This window comes from Capricornis sumatraensis, chromosome 15 (assembly GCF_032405125.1).
Source record: "Capricornis sumatraensis isolate serow.1 chromosome 15, serow.2, whole genome shotgun sequence".
In the NCBI taxonomy this organism is placed as follows: Eukaryota; Metazoa; Chordata; class Mammalia; order Artiodactyla; family Bovidae; genus Capricornis; species Capricornis sumatraensis.
The window spans coordinates 80,812,133-80,835,591 of NC_091083.1; the positions used below are offsets into that span (position 1 = coordinate 80,812,133).

Genomic DNA, 23,459 nt, shown 5'->3' on the forward strand with positions numbered 1-23,459 from the left:
ATGGTGAGCCCCAAGGCAGAGACACTATGTTTTTAAAGTGTACTTCGAGGACCACCAGCATCAGAATCAACTGAGATCCTTGTTCAGAATGCAGATCCCAGACTGCCTCTAGAGACATTGATTCTGTAGTCTGGAGCCTGGACCTGGGAATCTGTATTCTGCTGGAGTTTGACAATCCCTGACCTAGGGCTTAGGTGGGCGGTTGAGGAGCCTGTGGCTGCCTCCCTGATGAAGATCCATGGATCCCCAGGGTAGAAATGCCCTTAAGGATCACACAGCCCAGCAACGTGTCCCCAGGGTGCAGACAAGGAACCTGAAGACCGGAGGGGCTGAGTGACTTGCCTGGGGCTGCACAGCTAGCCTGCCCCAGAGCTGGGTCTGGGATGGCTGATAGATGGATGAAGAGGTAGCAGCTGGTTCAGAGAGCAAGCAGTCAGACCTCAGATATCAGACGGTAGGGTCAGAGTGAGAGCTGAATTTCATTCCAGGAATCTTATCCTGCTGAACTGGGAGATAGATGAGTGTTTCCTTCCATTTTGAGTGTGTTAAATGATCCTCCCTGGACTCCTGTTCACTTAATTTCTTAGGGAAAAGGGAACCTGCCTTTGGACCACTCTGACCAGCCCAGGGCACCCTAGCTTCTCAGTGAGTCCCTACCTGCAGCCCAGTGGGGTTGCTGAACCTCTGTGCATGCCAGTGTGGAACACACACTGCCAGTACCAGACACATTGAAATCTGATTTCTCAATCGGGATGCACACTGGAATCACCTAGAAGCTTGGCAAAATACTAGTCCCTGGGTCCTACCCCCAGAGAATCTGATTTAATTGGTCTGGGTCAGGGGTGCTGGCGTTGGGATTTTTCGAAGATCTTCAGGTGATTCTCATAGGCAGCCAAGATGGGGTTAGCTGTTCAGGGAAAGACATCAAATCCTATTGATTCAAAGTGAGATGGTGCTGGCTTTTCCGATTCTCCTTTGAACCTTCAGACTCCCTCAAGGGGAAAGTCCGTGTTGGAAGCTACTAGGACTGTCACAACTCTCTAACACACAAACGTCGCCCCTTTGAACCCAAAGAAAGCAAGGGTCAGGCTCCAGCATCTGGCTAGAATATCACAACATGATTTATGGCGAATGGTGCCAGTTCTTCATGATAATTCTCTTAAAATGATTTGATTGAATTAAAATAAATTAATGAACTTAAAGAAGAATATTAAGTAAATATTTTTTAATAAATACGTTTCAGGTATTTCCCCTGCACTCAGTGGTGGTTTCTGACCTAAGCGGGTCCCCTCAATGATGTCCTCCTCTAGCCACAGGGATTGGTTCAGAGATGAGCATCTGATCCAAGTGTGGCCAATTAGAGCCAACCTTGGGACTTGGTGGAAACAGCCAGGGAAGAGGAAGGGAGTCTCTCTCCTGGCATTGGTCTCAGAAGATGAGGTTCAGAGAAAATGTCAGCTTAGAGAGAGAGGAAGTGACCTGTTGGAGGCTCCAGGCACTTGTGGTGGAGCTGGGATTTGAACCAAGTCCATCTGCCCCCAAAGGTAGCATTAACTTCCAACTGCACCATATTTCTGGTGAATCTTCTGGGATCTTTCATTTAGAAACCTCCCTCAGAACTTCTGTTTCCTGTGTTTAGAGTCTTCCAATGTGGCATTTGCTTTAGAAAAGCTCAATAGCACCCTATAAAAGATAATGCAAGTAAGCACCTTTTTAAAAAGCTGATAGAAGACTCTAAATATCAATCAGTACATTCTGAGCACCAGAGAAGATATCTGGCTCTTTGGAAAGAGTCTGGTACCTTTGTTCCTTTCAGTTTTGGATGATAAGAGCCTTCTGGTTGGAGTTCCAGCCAGACATTTCAAATGATTTCACCCATTCCTCACTCAAAAGAGTTTGATATTTGCTTCCTGCCGATTGTGACTAACCTCCGAATTTTTCCATCCATCAATTCATTCAACACAATCCTACAGAGTGCTTACATGGAGGTAGGCACAGTGCTAGGTGTAGGAGAGACAGGGGAGCACAGCAGACAAGTCCTGCCATTGGGCGGCTCACAATCTGCATGCGGAAAGGAAGGCAGAGTAATCAGATAGTCACCAAAATGGATGTGAAATTACAGTGGGAACAAGGGCCATCCAAAAGAGGTGCATAGAGCTTTGAAAACCATTACTGGGAGGTTTGACCCATTTGGAAGTCTTCCTGGAGGAGGTGACATTTGATCTGGGAGCTTCAGGATGAACAGGCAATAACTGGGTGAGGAAGAGTGGGGAAAGAATTCCAGGCAGAGGGCAAGCATGTGCAAAGGCCTGAGGCAGGAAGGAATTTAGTATGAGATTAATGTAGCTGGACACAGGGAGCCAGGAGACTGTGGCAGAGATGAAGTCAGAGAGGTGAGAGGCCTTGCACAACCCTAGGAGGACATTTAGCCTCCCTTCCACCCTCTCCTCCAGCAGAGCAATTGGAAACCACCACCTTTCCCCTCCACCCACTTTACATCACAAAGGTGGAAAACACCCACTGCTCGATGCTTCTGGAATTTGAAAAATACAGCAAAACATCCACATAATTGGGGTTCTTTTTAAAACTTGGAGGGTGTTCGAGCTACTTAAGGAGAAAAGGGAGACGAGTCACAAGAGAAAGGCAAGAATTCCAAGAAGGAAAGGAAGAAGCACTTGAGGGAGAGCTGTGGAGAGGAGAACAGAGCGGGTGCCGGCCCAGTGTCTGGGCTCTGCAGGTGACAGCCGGAGTCAGACGCTGCTCTGCCCCATCTTAGTTGCATCCTTGTGTGTATTACTTCGTCTCTCTAGGGCTCAGTTTTCACATCTGTAAAATGGGGATAACTGTTGTACCTTTGGGGCTTCCCCAGTGGTCTAGTGGCTGAGACTCCATGCTCCCAGTGCAGGGAGCCCAGGCTCAATCCTTGGTCAGGGAATGAGACCCCACAAGACACAACTGAAAGAGCCCACGTGCTGCAGCTAAGGCCCAGTGCAGATAAAGAAATAAATATTTTAAAATGACAAACACAGTATCTTCCTCAGAGGGGGTCATGAGGGATGTCTGAGTTCACATCTGTATGGGTGCAGGAGTGCAGCTATGTGGATGTGGTCAGAGAAATAGGCGGGGTGGTGCCTCTGAGGTCCTCAGAGTCCCCAGGGAGGCCTGGACAGCTGGTGGGTGAGATCTGCTGAGCGGACACAGGGTCCACAGTGACAGGTTAGTATGAGACAGACTCAGGAGGGCAGCTAAGAAGTCTTCCTGGGAGATGAAAACCCCTCCTCCCTGGAGTGAGAATGCCTTATATCTGGGAGGAGGAACCAAGTTCTGCATTTTTCTGAGTGAAAGGGAAGGGACTCTGGGCACCTCCTCCAAGGAACCTCCAGTTCAGGGAAGATTACCTCTGAGTCGTGAACTTGGGAACCCACAAGCAGTGACCGAGAGGGGTCTAATGACAAATCCTTGAAAGAAATATCAGGGCCCATTGGACGGCTTAGAATGACATCAAGTTTGGGAAGTCAGGGGGCTTCCCTGGCAGTCCAGTGGTTAGGACTCTGCACTTTCACTGCCGACAGTTTCGGGTTCAATCCCTGGTTGGGGAACTAAGATTCCTAAAAGTCATGCAGCATGGCTAAAAAATAGATAAATAAATAAAAAGTGTGGGGAAAAAAATTTTTTTTAAAGGGTGGTAGGGGTAAAGAAGAATCAAAAGTTTGGGAAGTCAAGGGAAGGGTGTTCAAGTAGAGTTTTAAAGGATGAGTTAAGAGGCCAAGAAGCCAGGGTAGGAGCGACTGGATTGTTCTAATCAGCACAGCACGTGCAAGGCCCTGAGATGAGACCCGGAATGGCGTCTGGAAGATTTGAGAAAGGAAATAAGGAGCCATATGACGTGTGTGCAACGTGAAGGTGGGGTGGCAGCTCTTACAAGCCCTTAGCAGCTAGATAAGGATTTTGGAAATTATCCTGAGGACAGCGACGAGCCATGGAGGGGTGGATGCCTCTTCCTGTCGCTGCTCCCCCTTATCCTCATCTAAAGACTGTCCAGGTGGAGTGGATGCTGCTGTAGGAGGGCTCTGCATGAGAGAGCGCTCATGATCTGAGAGCTTAGAAAACTCTCTAAGACCACATTAGGGACTTCCATGTGGTCCAGTGGCTAAGACTCCATGCTCCCAGTGCAAGGGGCCCGAGTTCAATCCCTGGTCAGGGAACTAGACCCCACGTGCTGCGGTGAAGACTGAAGATCCCACATGCCAAAGCTCAGACCTGGTGCAGCCAAAAAAATAAAATAAATATTTTAAAAAAGACTATATTAGAAGGGGCCATTCATCAGAAGTCATTCATTCACTTGTTCAACAAACATTTATTTATGAACTGCTAAGTACTAGGCACAGTTTTAGCACTGGGAAGATAGAAGTAAAACCTGACCAAGTTCCTGTCTAATGGGGCTTATAATCCAGTGGAATGAGAGAGGCAAGAGTCAGATAAACATATAGCATTCTAGGTGGTGGAAAGGGCTATGAGAAAACACAAAAGGTAAAGGAATGCAGTGTGTGAAGGTGGGGAGAGGGGGCGCTGTAACCATTTTCTAGTGGATGCGACCCAGCAAACTGTCCCTGCAAGACCCCTCCCCACTCAGTGCCCCTTGAGTGTCCATTATTTGCACCATTGTAAGGAGAGTTTTGGGGCTTGCTTGGTGGCTCAGTGGCAAAGAATCTGCCTTTCAATGCAGGAGACATGGGTTTGATCCCATGGGTCGGGAAGATCCCCTGAAGAAGGAAACGGCATTCACTCCATTCTTGCCTGGGAAATCTCATGGACAGAAGGAGCTTGGCGGGCTATGCTCCATGGGGTCGCAAAAGAGTCAGACATGACTTAGTGACTAAAACAACAAGAGGGAGAGTTTAAAGATGATTTTTTGGCACCTCTCCACCCCGCAGTCATTGAAGCTCCCCCTCCTGTTGGCACCAAGAATGCCTTTGTGGTGACCACAGTGACTAGCAAACCCTTCCACTTCCCCCCGTGTTGCTGCCAGCCACATGTGGGGAAGCCATGAGCCCTTGGCACTCTGTTCTCACCTTGCCTGACACCATTTGTCTTTCTCTGAATAACAGGGTGGTATGATCATCCAGGTGCCCCCCAAGGGGTTGGCAGGACTGTGCCTCTGGCCCTGCTCCAGGCCCACCAGCAAGAAGAAGTGGAGCTGACAACTGGCTGAAGGGTCTTTGGCAAGAGTGGGGCAGGGGAGTCACTCTTGGGCTGCCTTCCTGAGGCACGTCACCTCTAATGGCACCACCTGAGTGGCTGGGCGTCAGAAATGAAAAGAGTTATAATAGAACCCCACTGGCTAAACCAAGGTTTGGAGGCCTTCTGTAGCTTGCATTTCTTCAGGAACTCTGCCAGGAAGGTGAATGATGAGTGGTAATGTCACATACAAGGGATGAGACCCACAAACAGCGAATTGGAAATAAGAGTTCCAACTCTAAACACCAGCGTTCCAAATGTGCCTGCCAGAATTCCAGTCACGAGGGCCACTGAGGTGCCCTGACCTTGAACCTCAGAATTCCAACTCCATCTGTGAATTCCAACTGGAAACATCAGCAATTCAGCCTCGCTGATCACTCTGGCTGTGTACTTCTTTGGGTACAGTGACAAACCTGAGGATTCTGACCTTGAACCACAGAGCAGTGACCTTGAATGGCGATGCTCCAAGAATGAACAATCAATCACAGCAGTGATCCTGAGTGACAGAATTCCAACCCTGAACACCAGAATTCTAATCCCAGGTACCCTAGTCTCCACCAAGAATTTCTGAAATCTCCAGATTTCCCACCTGAATTTGGAGAGCCAACATGACTCCACAAGGATTTAAAGTTGAACTCTACACAATAAACTCTCCCACAGGCCCACGGCCCCCAGAAACAAGTCAGCAGCTTGGAAGATATGAAGAGGATGAAAACGAGAATATGAATAATCATTCAGTTCAGTCGCTCAGTCGTGTCCGACTCTTTGCGACCCCATGAACCGCAGCACGCCAGGCCTCCCTGTCCATCACCAACTCCCAGAGTCCACCCAATCCCATGTCCATCGAGTCAGTGATGCCATCCAACCATCTCATCCTCTGTCATCCCCTTCTCCTCCTGCCCTCAATCTTTCCCAGCATCAGGGTCTTTTCAAATGAGTCTGCTCTTCGCATCAGGCGGCCAAAGTATTGGAGTTTCAGCTTCAACATCAGTCCTTCCAATGAACACCCAGGACTGATCTCCTTTAGAATGGACTGGTTGGATCTCCTTGCAGTCCAAGGGATTCTCAAGAGTCTTCTCCAACACCACAGTTCAAAAGCATCAATTCTTCGGCCCTCAGCTTTCTTTATAGTCCAACTCTCACATCCATACATGACCAATGGAAAAACCATAGCCTTGACTAGACAGACCTTTGTTGGCAAAGTAATGTCTCTGCTTTTGAATATGCTGTCTAGGTTGGTCATAACTTTCCTTCCAAGGAGTAAGTGTCTTTTAATTTCATGGCTGCAATCACCATCTTCAGTGATTTTGGAGCCCAGAAAAATAAAGTCAGCCACTGTGTCCACTGTTTCCCCATCTATTTGCCATGAAGTGATGGGACCAGATGCCATGATCTTTGTTTTCTGAATGTTGAGCTTAAAGCCAACTTTTTCACTCTCCTCTTTCACTTTCATCAAGAAGCTCTTTAGTTCTTCACTTTCTGCCATTAAGGGTGGTGTCATCTGCATATCTGAGGTTATTGATATTTCTTCTGGCAATCTTGATTCCAGCTTGTGCTTCCTCCAGCCCAGCATTTCTCATGATGTACTCTGGCTAACAATTATTTGTTGTATTTTGCTGAGCACTTCACATGCTATATATCATTCTATCCTCTGGACCAACCCAGGAATTTACTATTCCCATTTTACAGATGAGGAACCTGAGGCTCAGAGTCAAGTTGGCTTGCTGATTCAATATTCAGTGCTTTACTAATCACTTCAGCAGATTTTTCTTCCTGCTCTCTTTGGAGACTGGGGAGAGGGACCTAGGATCCTATTAGCTAGTCAGTTTAGGACAACACATGGATTTCCCTGACGTGTTGGCATTCACCAGGAATGGGCTACCTCGAGTTTTGGAGCCAAGTTCCATCTGTGTGGGACAGTCATTCATTCAACAAACATTTGCCACCCTGTGTTGTCCTTGATGCCAGGAGTAAGGAGAGGGGAACTTTTGCTTCTGTCATCCAAACTCTATCCCCCTCAACCCACTCCCTTCCGGATGGGAGGGTCTCAGAGGCAAGAAGCGATCTCCCCTGCCATTTCTAGCCATTGAAGGTTCTATGCTGCAGGGGTTAAAAAGTGGAACCCCAAAGGCTGAATATGGCTCTCAGAGGCATTCTGTTTGGCTCACTCACATGTTTTTAATTTTTTAAAAATTCTTCAGCCACATTGAAAAATTGGGATATCTCAGTGAAAGCTCATGTTTCTGGTTGGGCCCAGAACCCAGGCTGGATGCAGAATCCAACCTAGACCTGAATCCAGCTGCCTCATTAGATGGGTGCGTCTGCCCCAGGTCACCACGGTACCTACCACTCCCTCCTGCCTCCCTGACACTAAGGGTGAGTGTTGAAAACCACCTCTTTGGATTGGCCTATCCTCCCAGTCATGAGGCAGCAAGAATCTACAGTTTTTATGCAGGACGTACTGGCAGGTAGAAACCTGGAGGGAGGCAGAGGGCCTAGGGGACTTAGCTTGGGTTGCATTTGCTTGGGGCTTTGTGTAAGATGGGGAAAGCGCCATGCGTCCACATCAAAGGATGCAGGGGTGATGGAGACTGGGGAGAAGGTTAGGGGAGTGTCTAAGCCCCCGCCCGCGACTCTGCAGTTACTCCTTGGCACAGTCACTGCATGAAGGGTTTGAGCACACAAAGGCCTGATTAAGGCTAGGTTTAGGGTAGCCCCTCCTCCCCCTCTTCCTCTTGAGAAAAGGAAGAGAGAAGGAAGATAAGCAACGTGAGTGGAGCATCCATGCCTGGCCAGCGCAGTGCTGGCCACTAGAGCACACGGGAGTGCAGCTGTCTCTCCAGTAGTCCTGCTTGACAAGTTACCAGGCCTATTTTTCAGGTAAAGAAACTGGGAACCAGAGAAGAGCTGGATCTGTTTGCCCAGGTTCTCAGAGCTCCTATGTGGTGATGCTGGGGTCATGAACGCAGGCCTCCAGAGTTCCAAGTCAAAGCTCTTTCCACTCATCCCACCAGGGTGATGGCATAGGAGACAAGGAAAAACACTGGTGAAGAGGAGGGGAAGGACGTCTGCCTCAAGTGGGCCTAATCTCAAATAAACCAGAGAGATTTTTATCATGGAAAGAGCAGAAATGTCACCAAGTCCAAACTGGTAGTTCAAGGTCAGGGAGAGTCTTTCTGAAGAGGTGCCATATAAGCCAAGATCTGCAGGAGAAGGGGCAGCTAGCATCGCAAGATACAGAGCCAGAGGCCCAGAGAGGTTAAGTGATTTGTTCAAGGTCACACAGCTAGCTTGTGCCTTCGCTCCCTCTCTCCTGTCCTTCAACAGACTCCCTCTGAAACAGCCAGCCACTCGCCTGCATCAGGCTCTGGGATGACTTTAGAACACAGGTCAGAAAGCTTTCCCTCTAATGCTGTTGTTTCCAAAACTGGCCCTTGTTAATAGATAAATGAACATGATGATGTTCCAGTAAAACTTTATTTACAAAACTGGCCACCCCTCCTGCTTTAGAACACAGAAATGAGTAAGATAAAGTCCTAGACTTTGAGAATACCCTGCTGTAGCTGGAGCTATAAGACAGGATGAGAAGAAAAAATAGAGCACAAGAGGGAGCATGCTAAATGGTGCCGGAGAGGTGGAAACAGAAGTTGTAGAAGACGATCACTACTGTGGCTCAGAAAAGAGAGAAATCAAGTTCAGGGTCTCAGAAAGGGCCACCTGCGCCCCTCTTTGACCTTGGCCTGTTACTCTCTATCAAAACACCTTCTTTCCTTCCCAGCATACACGCTACACTTTGTGATTATTCTCTTTCATTTAACTTTTTATTTGTTTAATGCCTATCTCCCTCCAGCAGGCTATAAGTTTCCTAATGGCTATGGGTTATTTTTGCCAGCTAACATTTATTCTCTCCTTTCTTAGCAACAGTATTTCAAGTCTCCTTTGAAGAACTATCTATTTCCTATTCTCAGTCTCATCTCAGAGCCAGCCATTGTCACGTGACCTAGACCTGGCTAAGTAATTGGCTTAGGGATGGGCCAGTGAGAATCAGCCCTGGGATTTTGCTGGAATCGTTGGGAAGGAAACTCTCTTTTCCCCCAGAATGGAAACATACAGTTGCTGGATGCTGTCTTTCCAGCCATGTTTGCACAGCATGCTGAGAAGCCAACATGGTTAAGAAGAAACTAACCACGGATTGGAGACCAATCCTTAATGACATAGTTAAGCCCCTGGATCCAGCCCTACCTGAAGCCTTACCTAACACAGGTCTTTTCAATTATCTTTTTTTTTTTTTTTGCTTAAGTCCATTTGAACTTTAAGTCTGTTTCAACAACCTCAGATAGGCAGATGATACCACTCTAATGGCAGAAAGTGAAGAGGAACTAAAGAGCCTCTTGATGAGGATGAAAACAGAGAGTGACAGTGGCTGGATCTGAGATGAGACTGAGAATGGGAAATAGGAAAAAGCTGGCTTGAAACTCAACATCGAAAAACAAAGATCATGCCTGGAGTAGGAAATGGCAGCCCACTCCAGTATTCTCCCCTGAAAAATTCCATAGACAGAGGAGCCTGGCGGGCTACAGTCCATGGGATCTCAAACAGTGAGACATGACTGACTGGCTGAGCACACAAAAAATGATTAAAGTGTTCAAAAGTGGATAATATGGATTTATTTAAAGAGAGTGTTTAGAAAAAAAAACCCAAATAATGATAATTTCTGCAAAACTATAAAATAACTATTAGAAATTCAAATTTAAAGATAAATAATAATGAAATAAAAATAAATAATTAAATCATTTAAGTGCAAAGAAAAAAAAGCCAGAAAATGGGTGTGAGAATTGGAGAAGAAAACTAAGATCATGGCATCTGGTCCAGTCTCTTCGTGACAAAAAGAATGGGGAAAAGTGGAAACAGTGACAGAATTTATTTTCTTCCAGATGGTGGATGCAGCCATGAAATTAAAAGATGCTTGCTCCTTAGAAGGAAAGCTATGACAAACTTAAACGGTGTATTAAAAAGCAGAGACATCAGTTTGCTGACAAAAGTCCATATAGTCAGAGCTATGATTTTTCCAGTAGTTATGTATGGACTTGAGAGTTGGACCATAAAGAAGGCTGAGCACCAAAGAATTGATGCTTTTGAATTGTGGTGCTGGAGAGGACTCTTGAGAGTCCCTTGAACTGCAAGGGGATCAAACCAGTCAATCCTAAAGGAAATCAATCCTGAATATTCACTGGAAGGACTGATGATGAAGCTGAAGCTCCAATACTTTGGCCACCTGATGCGAACAGCTGACTCATTTGAAAAGACCTGATGCTGGGAAAGACTGAAGGTAAAAGGAGAAGGGAGCGGCAGAGGATGAGATAGTTCGATAGCATCACGACTCAATGGACATGAACTTGAGCAAACTCGGAGATGGTGGAGGACAGAGAAAACTGGCATGCTGCAGTCCATGGGGTCCCAGAGAGTCAGACCACCTGTCTTTCCTGTTCTCACATGCCCCTGGCAGGGCAATCATAGGTTGCCTCTTTGTTAAGTACAATTGGGTCTACAAAGACTCTAAGAATCAATGCTGGCCAAGGTCGAGGGCCCTAAGGATCACACAAGCCTTGGAAAGTCTCAGGGATGGCCCTAGGTAGCAATTAGAGAAATATAATGGTCTATTTTTAGAAGCTGTTTGATTCCAGGCCCATTACCTGGCGGATGGGAATGATGTGTGAAACTGGCCAGTGTAACATTATTCTCTCAAAGACAGTGTCTGCGTGCCAGGCCATGGTGGGCAATTACGGTGGAGACCAGCCCGGCTACAGAGCAAAAATGGAGCAGTCAAGATGCAAGAGAGCATCTCAAGTATCTAATTTAACCATGCCTCCCTGCTATGAATGGAAGCTCAGAAGTCCTTTCCCAGGAAGCATGGGGATGGTGGTGGGCAGGTCGACTAGGAAGATGGGAGGAGACTGGGGGTGGGGGGAGGGTTTGCCTGGGAGACCCTTGCCTGATAAGAGAGACCCCTCTGACCACCATACGATCATGCCAATTGGCTCATTCATTCACTCCACAAACATTTATGAACCCTTAACTGCAATACAAAAATAACAACAGCAGCAGCAGTTAACTCGTACTGAACACTTGCTGAGCGCCAGCGGCGGCTTTCCTATAGAATTGTCACGATGATTCCAGAGGCACCCGAGTTACGGCTCAGGAAATCGAAGCCCGGAGAAACTGTCATTCCCCCAAGGGCCCACAGTTTGAATCGCCACTGAGCTGAGATGTGAGTGTAGGCAGTCGGGCTGCTGAGCCTGCTCTCTTACGCGTCCCTTTCTCTCTGCGGGCCTGGCATCCACAGAACAACTCACAAGCTAGTCTTCAGAGCGTTTTGTGCCAGGAAGGTATGAACATCAGTTTTCCGGAGCCTGGACAGGGGTGGAGGAGCAGGCAGCGCTGCCTGAAGCGGGTGTGGGTGGCGTGGGAGGGAGAAGCCGGCTCTTGAAGGGCAAGGAGAGAGGGAGGCTGCAGGCAGACAAGAGGAAGAACGGGGTGCAGGGCGGACAAGTTGGCTGGATGGAAGCGTGGAGCAGGACCCGGGCAGGCTGGAGTATTCGGGGAGCGTGAAAAGGTGGGTGTGATGTGGGCAGAGGGTACCACGGGGAACAGACAGGAGACCACGGTGGAGCGGTGAATTGAGGTCTTGAAGGTCAAGCTGAAGAGTCTGGACTTGACTCTGAGGGCAGTGAGAGCCATGGAAGGGTGAGCATGAGCAAACTATCATCTTTGAGAAAGATGGCTTGGCTTCCCCGCAGGGGATGGCCTGGAAGGGGACAGCTGGAGGCAGGGAGGCCAGTGGAGAAGCTCAGACTCTGAAGAAAGGCCAGAGTCCCACAGCAACAGTGTGGTCCCTCTGATCTCACCCCCCCCAGCCCACGCCTGCCCCACTCCCCTGCCATCCTGGCCGCTGGCTGTTTCTTGACTCGCCCAGGTGTGCTCTTGCCCCAAGGCCTCAGCACGCACTGTTTCCTCCATCGGAAACACTCTTCCCCCCAAGTGCACCTGCCTCCCTCTCTCCCTTCCTTCAGGTTTCTGCCTGATTGGCACTTTCTTTTCTTTAATTGTTTATGTATTCATTCAGCTGTGCCAGATCTTAGCTGCGGCACGTGGGATCTTTCATTGTGACCCACAGACTCTCTGGTTTGGTGGGTCGGCTCCACTGCTCTGCGGCGTGTGCGACCTTAGTGCCCTGACCAGGGATGGAACCCGAGTCTCCTGCATTACAAGGTAAATTCTTAACCACTGGACCACCAGGGAAGTATCTGTATTTGTTTTTTTGGAATGGTCTGTCTCTGTGCTGTCCTGTGCTTACTCGCTCAGTCGAGTCCGACTCTTTGTGACCCCATTGACTGTAGCCCTCCAGGCTCCTCTGTCCATGGGGATTCTCCAGGCAAGAATACTGGAGTGGGTTGCCATGCCCTCCTCCAGGGGATCTTCCCAACCCAGGAATTGAACCGGGGTCTCCTGCATTACAGGCAGATTCTTTACCATCTGAGACACCAGGAAAGCCCAAGAACACTGGAGTGGGTAGCCTATCCCTTTTCCAGGGGATCTCCCCGACCCAGAAAAGATTCCACATGCCTTGGGGTAATTAAGTCCATGCACTCTGGAGCCCAGATGCCCCAATGACTGAGTCCAAGGGCGCTTCAATAAAAGATCCTCCATGATGCAACAAAGATTCTACATGCCCCAGTGAAGATCTGAGGCAGCCTAATTAATTAATTAATTAAATCACCCAGAGACTGTTTCAATCATGGGGCCTGGGCACAGGTGTTTGTCAAAGCTCAGGTGACCCAAATGTTCAGATGGGGGTGAACATCCCTGCTCAGTGAAGAGCAGCACCCTATCTATTATTCCCACCCCCAGACTTGCAGAAGTGAGGTGCCTAGTGGGTTCATATGGCCAGGAAGCAGTGCGGGTGGAATTGAACCCAGGCCATTCCCGTACCGGCAGGAATATGTCTCATGTGGTTACATTATGTCTTATTTGTTATTGATGTCATCAGGGAAATTTTTAAAGGAGAATTGGTGCTCCTGATACGAACATGTGAATTTCAGCTCTTCCTCCAATGTGGGAGCTGGGGTATCCATCTGTCCCTGACCCCATCTTGTTGGGCCCACCTCTACCAGAGACACCAAAATCGAGAACACCCCCCTCAAGAAGGTGGAGCTTGATCTATTTAAATTATCCATGAAAATAAAGCTTATTGCTAAGACCGTGTCTCCAATAGTTCTGGCCCATATCCCTTTGGGGCCAAGCTCATAAAGGAGCAGAAGCCAGAAATGCTCCGAAGTCAGGTGGGAGACCCTGGAGGCCTCTCACATCCAGAGCATTTCAAGGTGAAGAGGTCGCGTGAAACTTGCTTCTCACTTCCTGACGGTCAGTTGCCTGGTACGGAGGCCAGATCGTAGGCTCACAGACCTCCCATTCACTGTGTGGCCCTGGGCCAGTGACTTCACCTCTCTGGGCCCCAGTTTCCACAGTTGTGAGATGAGGATAATTACCCCTCCCTAGTGGGGTGACTGTGGGAACTGGATACCACTGTGCATCCAATGCTCTTTGCACTGCACCCAGCATTCAGTAAGCAGAGGGGTGGCCGCTGCCGCGGTTGCTGCTGTTTTTATTTTCTGCAGGAGATGGAGGTGAGTCTGACTGAGCCCAGTCAGCCCTGGAATGTCTTCTTTGAAGCTGATCCCAGCCACTTCCCTGGTGGTCCAGTGGTTAAGAATCCGCCTTCCAACGAAGGGGATGCGGTTCGATCTCTGGGAGAGGAACGAAGATCCCATACACCGCAGAGTAACTAAACCCACGTGCTGCAAACTGCTGAGTGAGTGTGTCACGACTAGAGACTTTGTACATGGCAATGACAACCCCACGTGCTGCACCCCATGCAACCAAACAAATACTTAAAAAAAAGAAACATGATCCCAGATAGGAGTCTGAGTTTTCCCACAAGTCTTTGGTTGCGGCCCCAGAACCAGATCCTAAGGCAAAAATCTGAGTAAAGTGGTTTAGGTGGGAGGTGATCCCAGGACACACCACTGCCCCTACCAGAGGAGATCTGAGACAGAGAAGGGAAAGAGGCCAGAGTGTACTGTCAAGCAAGGAACCACTACGGGCACCTGGGGCTGAATTCTGCTGAGGACCTCTGGGGGCCACTGTGGACCATGCACCTCGGAGTTATACCCCTATCCAGGGAGAGGCAGCTGCCCAGGTGTAAAGAACCTGCCTGCCAATGCAGGAGACGTAAGAGACGTGAGTTTGAGCCCTATCCCTGGGTGAGGAAGATCCCCTGGAGAAGGGCATTTCAACCCACTCCTGTATTCTTGCCTGGAGAATCTCATGGACAGAGGAGCCTGGTGAGCTACAGTCCATGGGGTCACAGAGTAAGACACAACTGAAGCGACTCAGCATGCGTGCAAGCATGCACCAAGGGGAGGGAGCTGAAGTATTTAAACACCCTCTCCATCAGTTATCAGTTGAGGGCTGCTTCCTCCAGGTAGGGCAGAACTCCCTGTCTTTACCGGATTCCAATGGCCCGAGGAAGCTTCTAGGCAAAGAACTGCACGTGTTGTAGCTTGGAGTGGGCTAGTGACCCTGCAAAAGTTAAGAGCTAAAAGGACGCGGTCGAGACATTGACCATATCTTCTCCATCGTGATCGGGTCCCCTTTCTGCTCCAGCTGCCTGTGTGATGTTGAACCAAGTTATGTAACTTCACCTTCAGTTCAGTCCAGTCCAGCTCTTTGCGACCCCATGGACCACAGCATGCCAGGACTTCCTGTCCATCACCAACTCTCAGAGTTTACTCAGACTCATTTCCATTGAGTCAGTGATGCCATCCAACCATCTCATCCTTATGATGTATCATTTTGTAAGAATAATGAATTTTTGGAAAGGATCTGATTTATCTTGCAGGACAGTTTGGAGGGTTAAATGAAACGACAATTAAAAACAAAACAAAACATAAACATAACATAAAACATAAAACATAAAAACAAAACATAAAACATTAAAAATTTTTTTAAAAATTCCAGACTAGGGAACAAGTAATAAAAATTAAGACAAACACAACTGGCATACAATGAAGTCATTAAGATGAAGGATATAGAACCCTAATTTGACATGGAAGGTGTTAAACACATATTACACAATAAAGCCTGTTATAAAACAAAAAAACAACAAAAAAGGGAAGGGATATGTGTATACATATAGCTGATTCACTTTGTTGCACAGCAGAAAGTAACACAACATTGGAAAGCAATTATACTCTAAAAAAAAAATAAAATATTGATTGAAAAAAACATCACAAAACAAAACCCCCTAAGAGTTACTGAGGGCTTTTTATGTGCCAAACTCTGTCTGAAAGGCTTTGTGTGCATTAATTCATTTAATTCTGATGTCAATGCAATGAGACAATCTTGCCGTTGCCGCCATTTTATGTGAGAGAACCGGGGTGCAAGGAGGCAAGCAGTTTGCCACACATCGCATGGTGAGTAAGTAGAGGAGTCAGACCTTGAACCTGGGCGATCCAGTTCTAAAATCAGGGCTCCCATCCATGATGCTGTCAAGTAGGAGAAGGACGCACAGTGCTGGGGATGGAACTGGTGCTTCGTGTGCGGCTTGTTCTCTTTCAGTTAATTAAACTTTGGCCAAACTGCTCATTTGTCCAGGATTTTTCCTTCCAAAGCATTTTGACAATCTCTAGCTTTTTAGAGCCTTTCAAAACCCCTGAGAGACCAGCTGCCAAGGTATGACCTGATCAGGGAATGGAAAGGAAAGGCCCGGCAACCTCACTAAGGGTAACAGGGGAGCGGGGGCAGAAAGGCCTGAAAACAGCCCCTGATCTTGCTCAACTTGTTGTGTGACCCTGGCAAGTCCCTGAAGCATCCTTCGTGTTTCCCTTTATCAAATCAGGATGCTGGATTTATCAAGCTTCAGCACTTTCCATGCACTGGCATACTAAATCCTCCAGGTGCCCCTGGGAGGTGGCTTTACATCCATTCTCATTTACAGAGGTGGAAACAGAAGCTATGAGAGGTGAAGAGATTGGTCCAAAACCCAGAGCTAGGCAATGTCGGGGCTGGGATTCAAATCCAGGTCTCTGTGACCCCACAGCAGGGATTCTGAATCTCTGGCATATTGTTTCCCAGGAAACAATGCAAACATCCAGGATGAATGACCCGGGGCCAGCAGGTGCCTCAGCCAGATGACTCACGGCACCAGATTGGCCCCATGGATTCTGAGTTGGTTTCCCTCACTTTTCTTCTTTTCTAACTGTATGTATTTATGCATCTGACTGTTCTAGGTCTTAGCTGTGGCATGCAGGCTCTGCAGTCTTTGCTGCAGCATGTGGGATCTGGTTCCCTGACCAGGGATGGAACCTGAGCCACACGTATTAGGAGCACGGAGTCTTAGCCACTGGACCACCAGAGAACTCCCTCCCTCATTTTTCTCAATGATGAAACGTGAATGCCCCCTGGATCAGATGAGGGAAGCAGAAACATCATCACACTGAAGCCATGAAATCCCAAGGGGGCAGGCAGTGAGCCTACAATCAACAACACTGTAACAAGGGATGTGGTCAACCGGGGGAGCAGTTAAAACAGAGGAATCCAGTGATAACACAGATAATCACTATTGTCATTTATAGAATGTTTACCATATACCAGGCACTGGGTTAAGCTCTCTATGCAGATTCTCTTGTGAAGGCCCTAAGAGGTGAGCTCCATTATAATTCCCATTTTCTAGAGGAAGAAATTGAGACTCAGAGGAGGAAAGGAACTTGCCCAAGGTGTCATATTCCTGGTAATCGATGTAGAAATGACCCATATCTGTAGGACTCCAGAGCTGATTCTTTTTTTAAGTTCTTATTTATTTATTTATTTTTGGCTATGCTGGGTCTTGTTTGCTGTGATGGCTTTTGTCTAGTTGTGGCGAGCAGAGGCTACTCTCTAGTTGTGTGTGGGATTCTCACTGGGGTGACTTTTCTTGTTGCAGAGCCTGGACCCTAGGGCACTTGGGCTCAGTAGTTGCAGTTCCCGGGCTCTAGAGCGCAGGCTCAGCAGACAGGGCTCATGGGCTCAGTTGCTCCGTGGTATGTGGGATCCTCCTGGATCAGGGGTCTAACCCATCCTGCACTGGCAGGCGGACTCCCCACCGATGAGCCACCAGGGAAGCCCCAGAGCTGATTCCTAATCAAATCTGTGGTGGGAAAACCACTGACCAGCGTCTCTAAATGAAGGATACTTCCACTTTGGAATATAATAACAATGATTCATATTTATAAAGTACTTTCATTTGCAAATTACATTCGCCTTCTGAAATCCCAAGGGGTGGGCACTTATGCCATCACCATTTGGCAGAGGAGTTCACTGAAGCTCAGGAGCTTGAATGATCTGCCCAAGATTCTGGAATGAAGAAGCACAGGCTTGGGAACCAGGCCAACCCGGGTTCAAACCCTCGCTCTGCCCTTTTCTTTCCTTCAACAAGTATTGACTGAGCACCCTTAGTTGTGTGAGCTCCGGCAAGTGACTGCCCCTCTCAGAGCTTCCACTTCTTCTTTGTAAAATAATATTAACACCACTCATCGAATCCATTCCTCCCCTTCATCTGAAAAGCCTAGACACTTGCTTTCCCAGGCTTCCCCGAGGATAAAGCATGAGCATGTGACCTGACCAATGGGATTTAAAAAGAAGTCTGCCAGGGGGCTGCTGGAAAAGGTTAAGCTGGGGGGCGGGGGTGGGGTGGGGAAACAAGTGGCATAGAAAAGGGCATGCCCCTCTTCACCGGTTGGACATCATGTGTCTCTATTTGAAGGCTGGAACTGGGTAGCCATCTCATGATACCAGGCATCCAGCCTGAGGACCAAGCTACCTGCAGGAGCTGGAGGAGCAGAAGGACAGAAAGAATCTAGAATTCTGGGACTTCCTTGGTGGTCCAGTGGTGAAGAATCTGCTTTGCAGTGCGGAGGACTAGGGTTCCATCCCTGGTCCGGCAACTAAGATCCCATGTGCCACGGAACAGCTTAAACTGCATGCTGCATGAAGCCCCAAGCGCTCTGGAACCCGCTTGACACAATTAGGGAGTCCAATGTGCCCCAATGAGAGATCCTGCATGACTGAACGAATATTACTCGTACTGCAACTAAGACTTGACACAGCCTAATTAATTAATTTAAAGTAAGAATCTAGAATCCTAATGGCATCAGGGAACCATTAGCCCAAAGCCAGCTACCTTGAAACTCCCTGTTAGGTAAGAAGATGCATCTTCCTCCTTATAGAAGCCACTTCCAGTTTCCTACTCCATGACTTGTAGCCCAAGTGGGAAGACTACCTTGATTGAACTGTTGAAAGGATTTCAATGCTAGTGCATAGAAAGCATCACTAATCGGTGCCTGGCACAACAAACAGTAGCTCCTCTGGAAATTATCTCAGGCTTTAACCCTGAGACTCTTCCAGGCACCAAAGACCCTCCTGGCCTGGCAAATTAGCTCTCTGTCTCTCCTACTGAGAAAAGCTTGTAGTTTTCCCAGAAAGCAGAAATCCAGCGATGGCCCAGAACCACAACCCCATCACTCGGATGAGACTGACCCCAGCTTCCAAACTAGAATCAATCACATTGCCTTTTGTCTAATGGATTTTGATTTTCACTCCCCTGATGGGGAAGGCAAGGGCTTGTGCTTTGGTCTGTCTCCATGTTGCCAGAACATCCATCAATTATTAACAGCAGCAGCTCAGCCACTCAGTGCTGCTATCAGAAGGAAAAGACTTGCTGCAACCCAGCCCAGCCAGCCATAGAGAAAGGACTCTGCTGCTTATTATTTATGAAAACAAGCCCTATGTAATGTTGGGTAGGCACTGTGCTCAATTCTGGCAAACACGATGACCCTTCAAGGTGGGCCTTTTATCTATACTTTACAGGCTGGAGGCTACAGCTTGGAGAAGAGAAGAACTCACCAAAGGCCAGAAACTGGCGAGACGGTGAACCTGGCCTTAAAACCCAGGTCTGTCTTTGGTCCTACATATATAAGATAGGGCGTTTCTGTATCTCACAATCACCCAGCCGTGGTCCTCCATTCGACTTCTTATCCTGCGAACTCTGAGAAATTTCTACAGGCCTTGCTGTTCTAACAACTGAAGCTTCCTAGTTGGGGAGCTGGGGGCGGGTGGGGAGGGCAAAAAACAAATCCCCCAAGGGGGCCAGAGGCACAGAGAGCTGGGCTACAGGTGGGTTGACAGGAAGGAGTGACAGGTCCATGAGACACAGTGACTGATTGCTCCATTCATTCATTCCACCTGGATTTTTCTGGAGATGCTCTGTGCCAGGCACCATGATGGATACTGGGAATAGGGCAGTGAATACAACTCATGATACTCATATTCTTGTAGAGGAAGAACTGAGAAATACAAGGAAGCAGGTACAATTTCAGATAGTGCTCAAGCCCTGTGCAAGAAGGACACTGCAAGATGTCAGTGTAAGAAGAGAGAGGCTGTCTTAGATAGGGGTCAGGAAAGGTCTTTTAGAGGAGGGGACATCTGAGCGGGGACCAGCTCCTAAAAGGAAGGAGAAAGAGTGACCAGCCATGGGACAATATGGGGAAGAGAATTCCAGGTGGCAAGAACAAGCGCAAAGGTCCTGAGTTAGGACAAAGACAGATCTGTGTAGGGACGAGCAAGGAGGCCAGTGGGGCTGAAACTGAGTGAACCAGAGGAGAGAAGAGATGAGTTTAGAGAGGTCATGGAGCTGAATTCGTGGTGAAGGGTTTGGCCTTTATTCTGTAATGGGAAAACTCTCTGGAGCATTTTGAGCAGGTGAATAATGTGATCCAATTACATCTAGAAAAGCTCACTCTGGCTGCTGAATGGGGAATGGATTGCAGGAGGCAAAGGTGGAAGCAGGGAGACTGGGAAGGAGACTATGGTACTTAATCACTGTGGAAAGAAGAGCAATTCAAAATCACACTTGAGTGTGAATTTCTGGCTACTCCCATTTGCCTGCTATGTGACCTTAGGCAAGTTACTTAACCTCTCTGATCTTCCCTCTCTTTGAAAGGTGAGATATCATAATAGGGAACTGGTATAAGGCTAAATGTGTTGTCCATATACAGTGGATGTGTGATCAATGGCAGGATTTCTATGCTGAGGGCCAATGAGCCTGCCTGCCACACCATTTCAGCCTTGGCTGCAAATATCCTAGACCATCCATCTGCCAGGACTAGCCAGCAGCCCCAGCCCACGATCACAGAGAGGTCATAAACTCGTCCCTGTGATCGGATTAACCCAAGGGAGTGATGAAGCTGTTTATTCCCAACCAACACCTTTTACAAGCCTTAGCCACTGCCTAGCTGCCAGGCACCAACCCAAACAGAGCCCTTTGCCTACTTCTTCTGGGAAATGGGCCCTCCCCTGCTCTGCCCCTCACTCTCTTGTCTTAGGGACAGAACAGAGAGGAGGGAGTCATATCTGGGTCTAAACCAGGTGTGGAAGGGAGAAACCTGGTCAGGCCTGGAAATAGCAAAATAAGTCTGCTGATCCTAAGCTGGTTAAGGGTGAGTGACTATGTCTTAAGACAGAGGCTTTTTGGACACGAAACCTGGGGCAGGATTATGGCCAGAGGCAGCCTGCAAAGAGGAGATGGGCCTAGGAATCTCTGCGTCCTCTTTAGGGTGGACAGGAAAAAGAGAAAACCTTTCTCCGTGCTCCCACAAGCCACTCAGTCCTACATTCACACTCTTGAAGCTTCTCCTTGGGCAGCCAGATCTGGAGAGAGGGCCTCCTCAGAAGCCCCTCTAGACCTGGCCCTCCACGTGGGCCTTCAGTGAGGGGCCAGTTGAGCCAGGGGCGCCCACAATGAGAGGGCAGGACAGGCCTCTGGACAGTAGGCTGGCCAGGAGGCAGCCCGAGCTCACACCTCATGGCTGGTATGCAGATCTCCTTCCCTCTTTTTCTTTTTGCCATGAATACATTTACCTGGTCTTCCCCTGTCTTACTGGCCCTGCTCTCCGGGAACAAGTTATGTTCAACGTATCTTTCCCAGCTCGGTCCTCCTGGATTCTGACCTTAACGCCCCTCTTTTCTGGCCCCCTCTGGGCCCCGCAGGGCCTCTTTTGTGGCACTCCACACAGTGTGTTGTCATTTCCTTGCAACCTCCAGCACCTTGGCCACGTGAAGATAGGCCCTCATCTCTCTGAAGCATCCCCGAGTCCCAACAGACAAGTTGCTCACCAGCAAATGACCTCCTGCCCTGCTCTGGCTCACACCCTAAGCCTTCCTTCATCCCTTACAGCCCCCCCCCCTTTTTTTTTAACCTGGCAGCACATAGTTCTATCCATTGTGATGAGACCCATTCCTGCCTCTTTCTCCTGCTTTCTCTTTTTCACATTGCCTCATTTTTTCTCCCCTATTTCAAAATTTACATCTTCTTCCGATAGCCAAAGCATCTTTAGCAGCTGCATCAAGCATTCTGGGAATCAATTCACCAAATAAATGAAGATAGAGCAAACCAGGGGTAATCCTTCACCCACAGGCATCCACAACCAGCTGCATGCATCATGCACACACATACCCATCCCTCAGAGTCCCTTTGCCTCATTTTTCTCACTTATGTTAAAACTGCCTCACAGTATCTCAGTGTCCTCCAAGTAGGTCTGTAAGCTGCTTCATTCCCTCCTTGGAGCAAAGTGGGGTTATAAATATAGGGATAAGTATTAAAATTGCAGCGTGACTCTCCTCTAGCCGGGGTCTAGGCATTCACAAGGGAGCATTATGTAGAACAGACCTAACCCAACTCTACTCCATCTCGAGGCTTTATTGTCCCTCTGTGCCCCGTTATTTGCAGTGTCCATTCTCTTGATGTGGGTTTTCGTAAGTCTCCACAAAGCCTTTTCTCCAGCAAAGCTGGGGTATAAAGTATTGAATAATAAAAGGATGAGGTGGCCAGAGCCATACAGGAACGAACAGTCTGAAGGGGTTGTTGGTTCTCACCTCTGAGGTCTCAGCCACAGCCCTTTCTCTTTCCTGGTCTTCATATTTATGGGAACTAAGCCACAGTCTCTCAACCGTGGTCCTCGATCTGGACACACAGGCAGAACCAACCCCCCCCTCCTCCCGCCCCAGCCCAGCACCGCCCGGATTTCACGCTCACCTTGGCGGCCACAGAGGAATTGGGCTTCTCCAGTAAGTCCCAGAGTTTCTTCCTCTTCTCCGCGCAGCACGTGTTATCGAACTCCTCGCCCTCCCGCTCGCGGAGAGTCTCTGCCTCGCGCTTGAGCTCCTCGTTCATCTGCTCCTTCTTCTGATGGTAGCGGGCCTGGCAGCAGGACTCCAGGTAGATTTCGTCGATGCCCCAGTAGTCCAGCTCTTGGCTGAAGCTGAGTGCGCACATCTCCTCCATCATGTGCAGCCGCCCGGTGCGGTAAAAGTTGAGGATGGAGGTGAAGGCGCCCGGATGGCGGTCGAAGAAGTACTCGTTGTCGTCGAGGCTGTAGTCGTCGCACACCTCCAGCAGCGAGTCGTGCGTGTTGCAGTCGCGGAGCTTGCCCAGCCGCGTGCGGGGCAGGCGGTCCAGGGTGCGCCAGAGCACCTCGTGTGCCAGCCCACCGACGTTGAGGCGGACGCGCCTCGAGCACGCCTTGCTGCGCACGATCTCCATGGGCTCGGGTGGCAGCGAGCTAGTGGAGCGGGAGCCATGCTTCGTCATGCCCGCCGGCATCGCTGGTCCGGCCGCCCCCGCCCCCCCTGCCCCCCCAGGCCGCTGTCACTGGACGGCGAGGCCAGCCGCCGCGGGGGAGGGGGGCAGGGAGCGCTTTGGGCTGCTGGGGGTGCAGGGGGCCGCGCGGGCGCGCGTCACGGCCGTCTTCTCACCTCCATCCCGACGGCTGCGAGGCAGAAAGCGGACGCAGGTCAGCGGACGAGGAGCTGTGCGCGGCCCCTCCCCACCTCTCCACCCCGGCCCCTGCCGGCCTTGACCTTCCCCGCGCTTAAGCGGCTCAGGGCCGCAGCCGGGCTGGGCGCTGTCCCTCCCGCCGGTGCTGAAGTCCGCCCCACCCCGTGGCTGGAGGGAGGGGCCGCCCTCCGGAGCGGGGAGAGGGCCCCCAAGAGGCGCCGGGGGGACCCGGGAGGCCCCACCCCGGGCCTTCCGCCGCCCTGGCTCTGTTCTGCCGCCTGGGGCGCTGTCCGCC

The 23,459-nt window shown here is 49.3% G+C and overlaps 1 protein-coding gene across 1 annotated transcript in view; it reads right to left on the bottom strand.

Annotated features, from left to right (window-relative positions):
• Positions 1 to 22,990, bottom strand: part of KCNB1 (potassium voltage-gated channel subfamily B member 1) — a 106,015-nt gene extending 83,025 nt beyond the window's left edge. The window contains exon 1 of the mRNA XM_068987757.1: positions 22,424 to 22,990. Coding sequence (XP_068843858.1) covers positions 22,424 to 22,990 — 567 coding nt within the window. The remainder of the gene's footprint in view (positions 1 to 22,423) is intronic.
• Between the last annotated feature and the right edge of the window lie 469 nt (positions 22,991 to 23,459).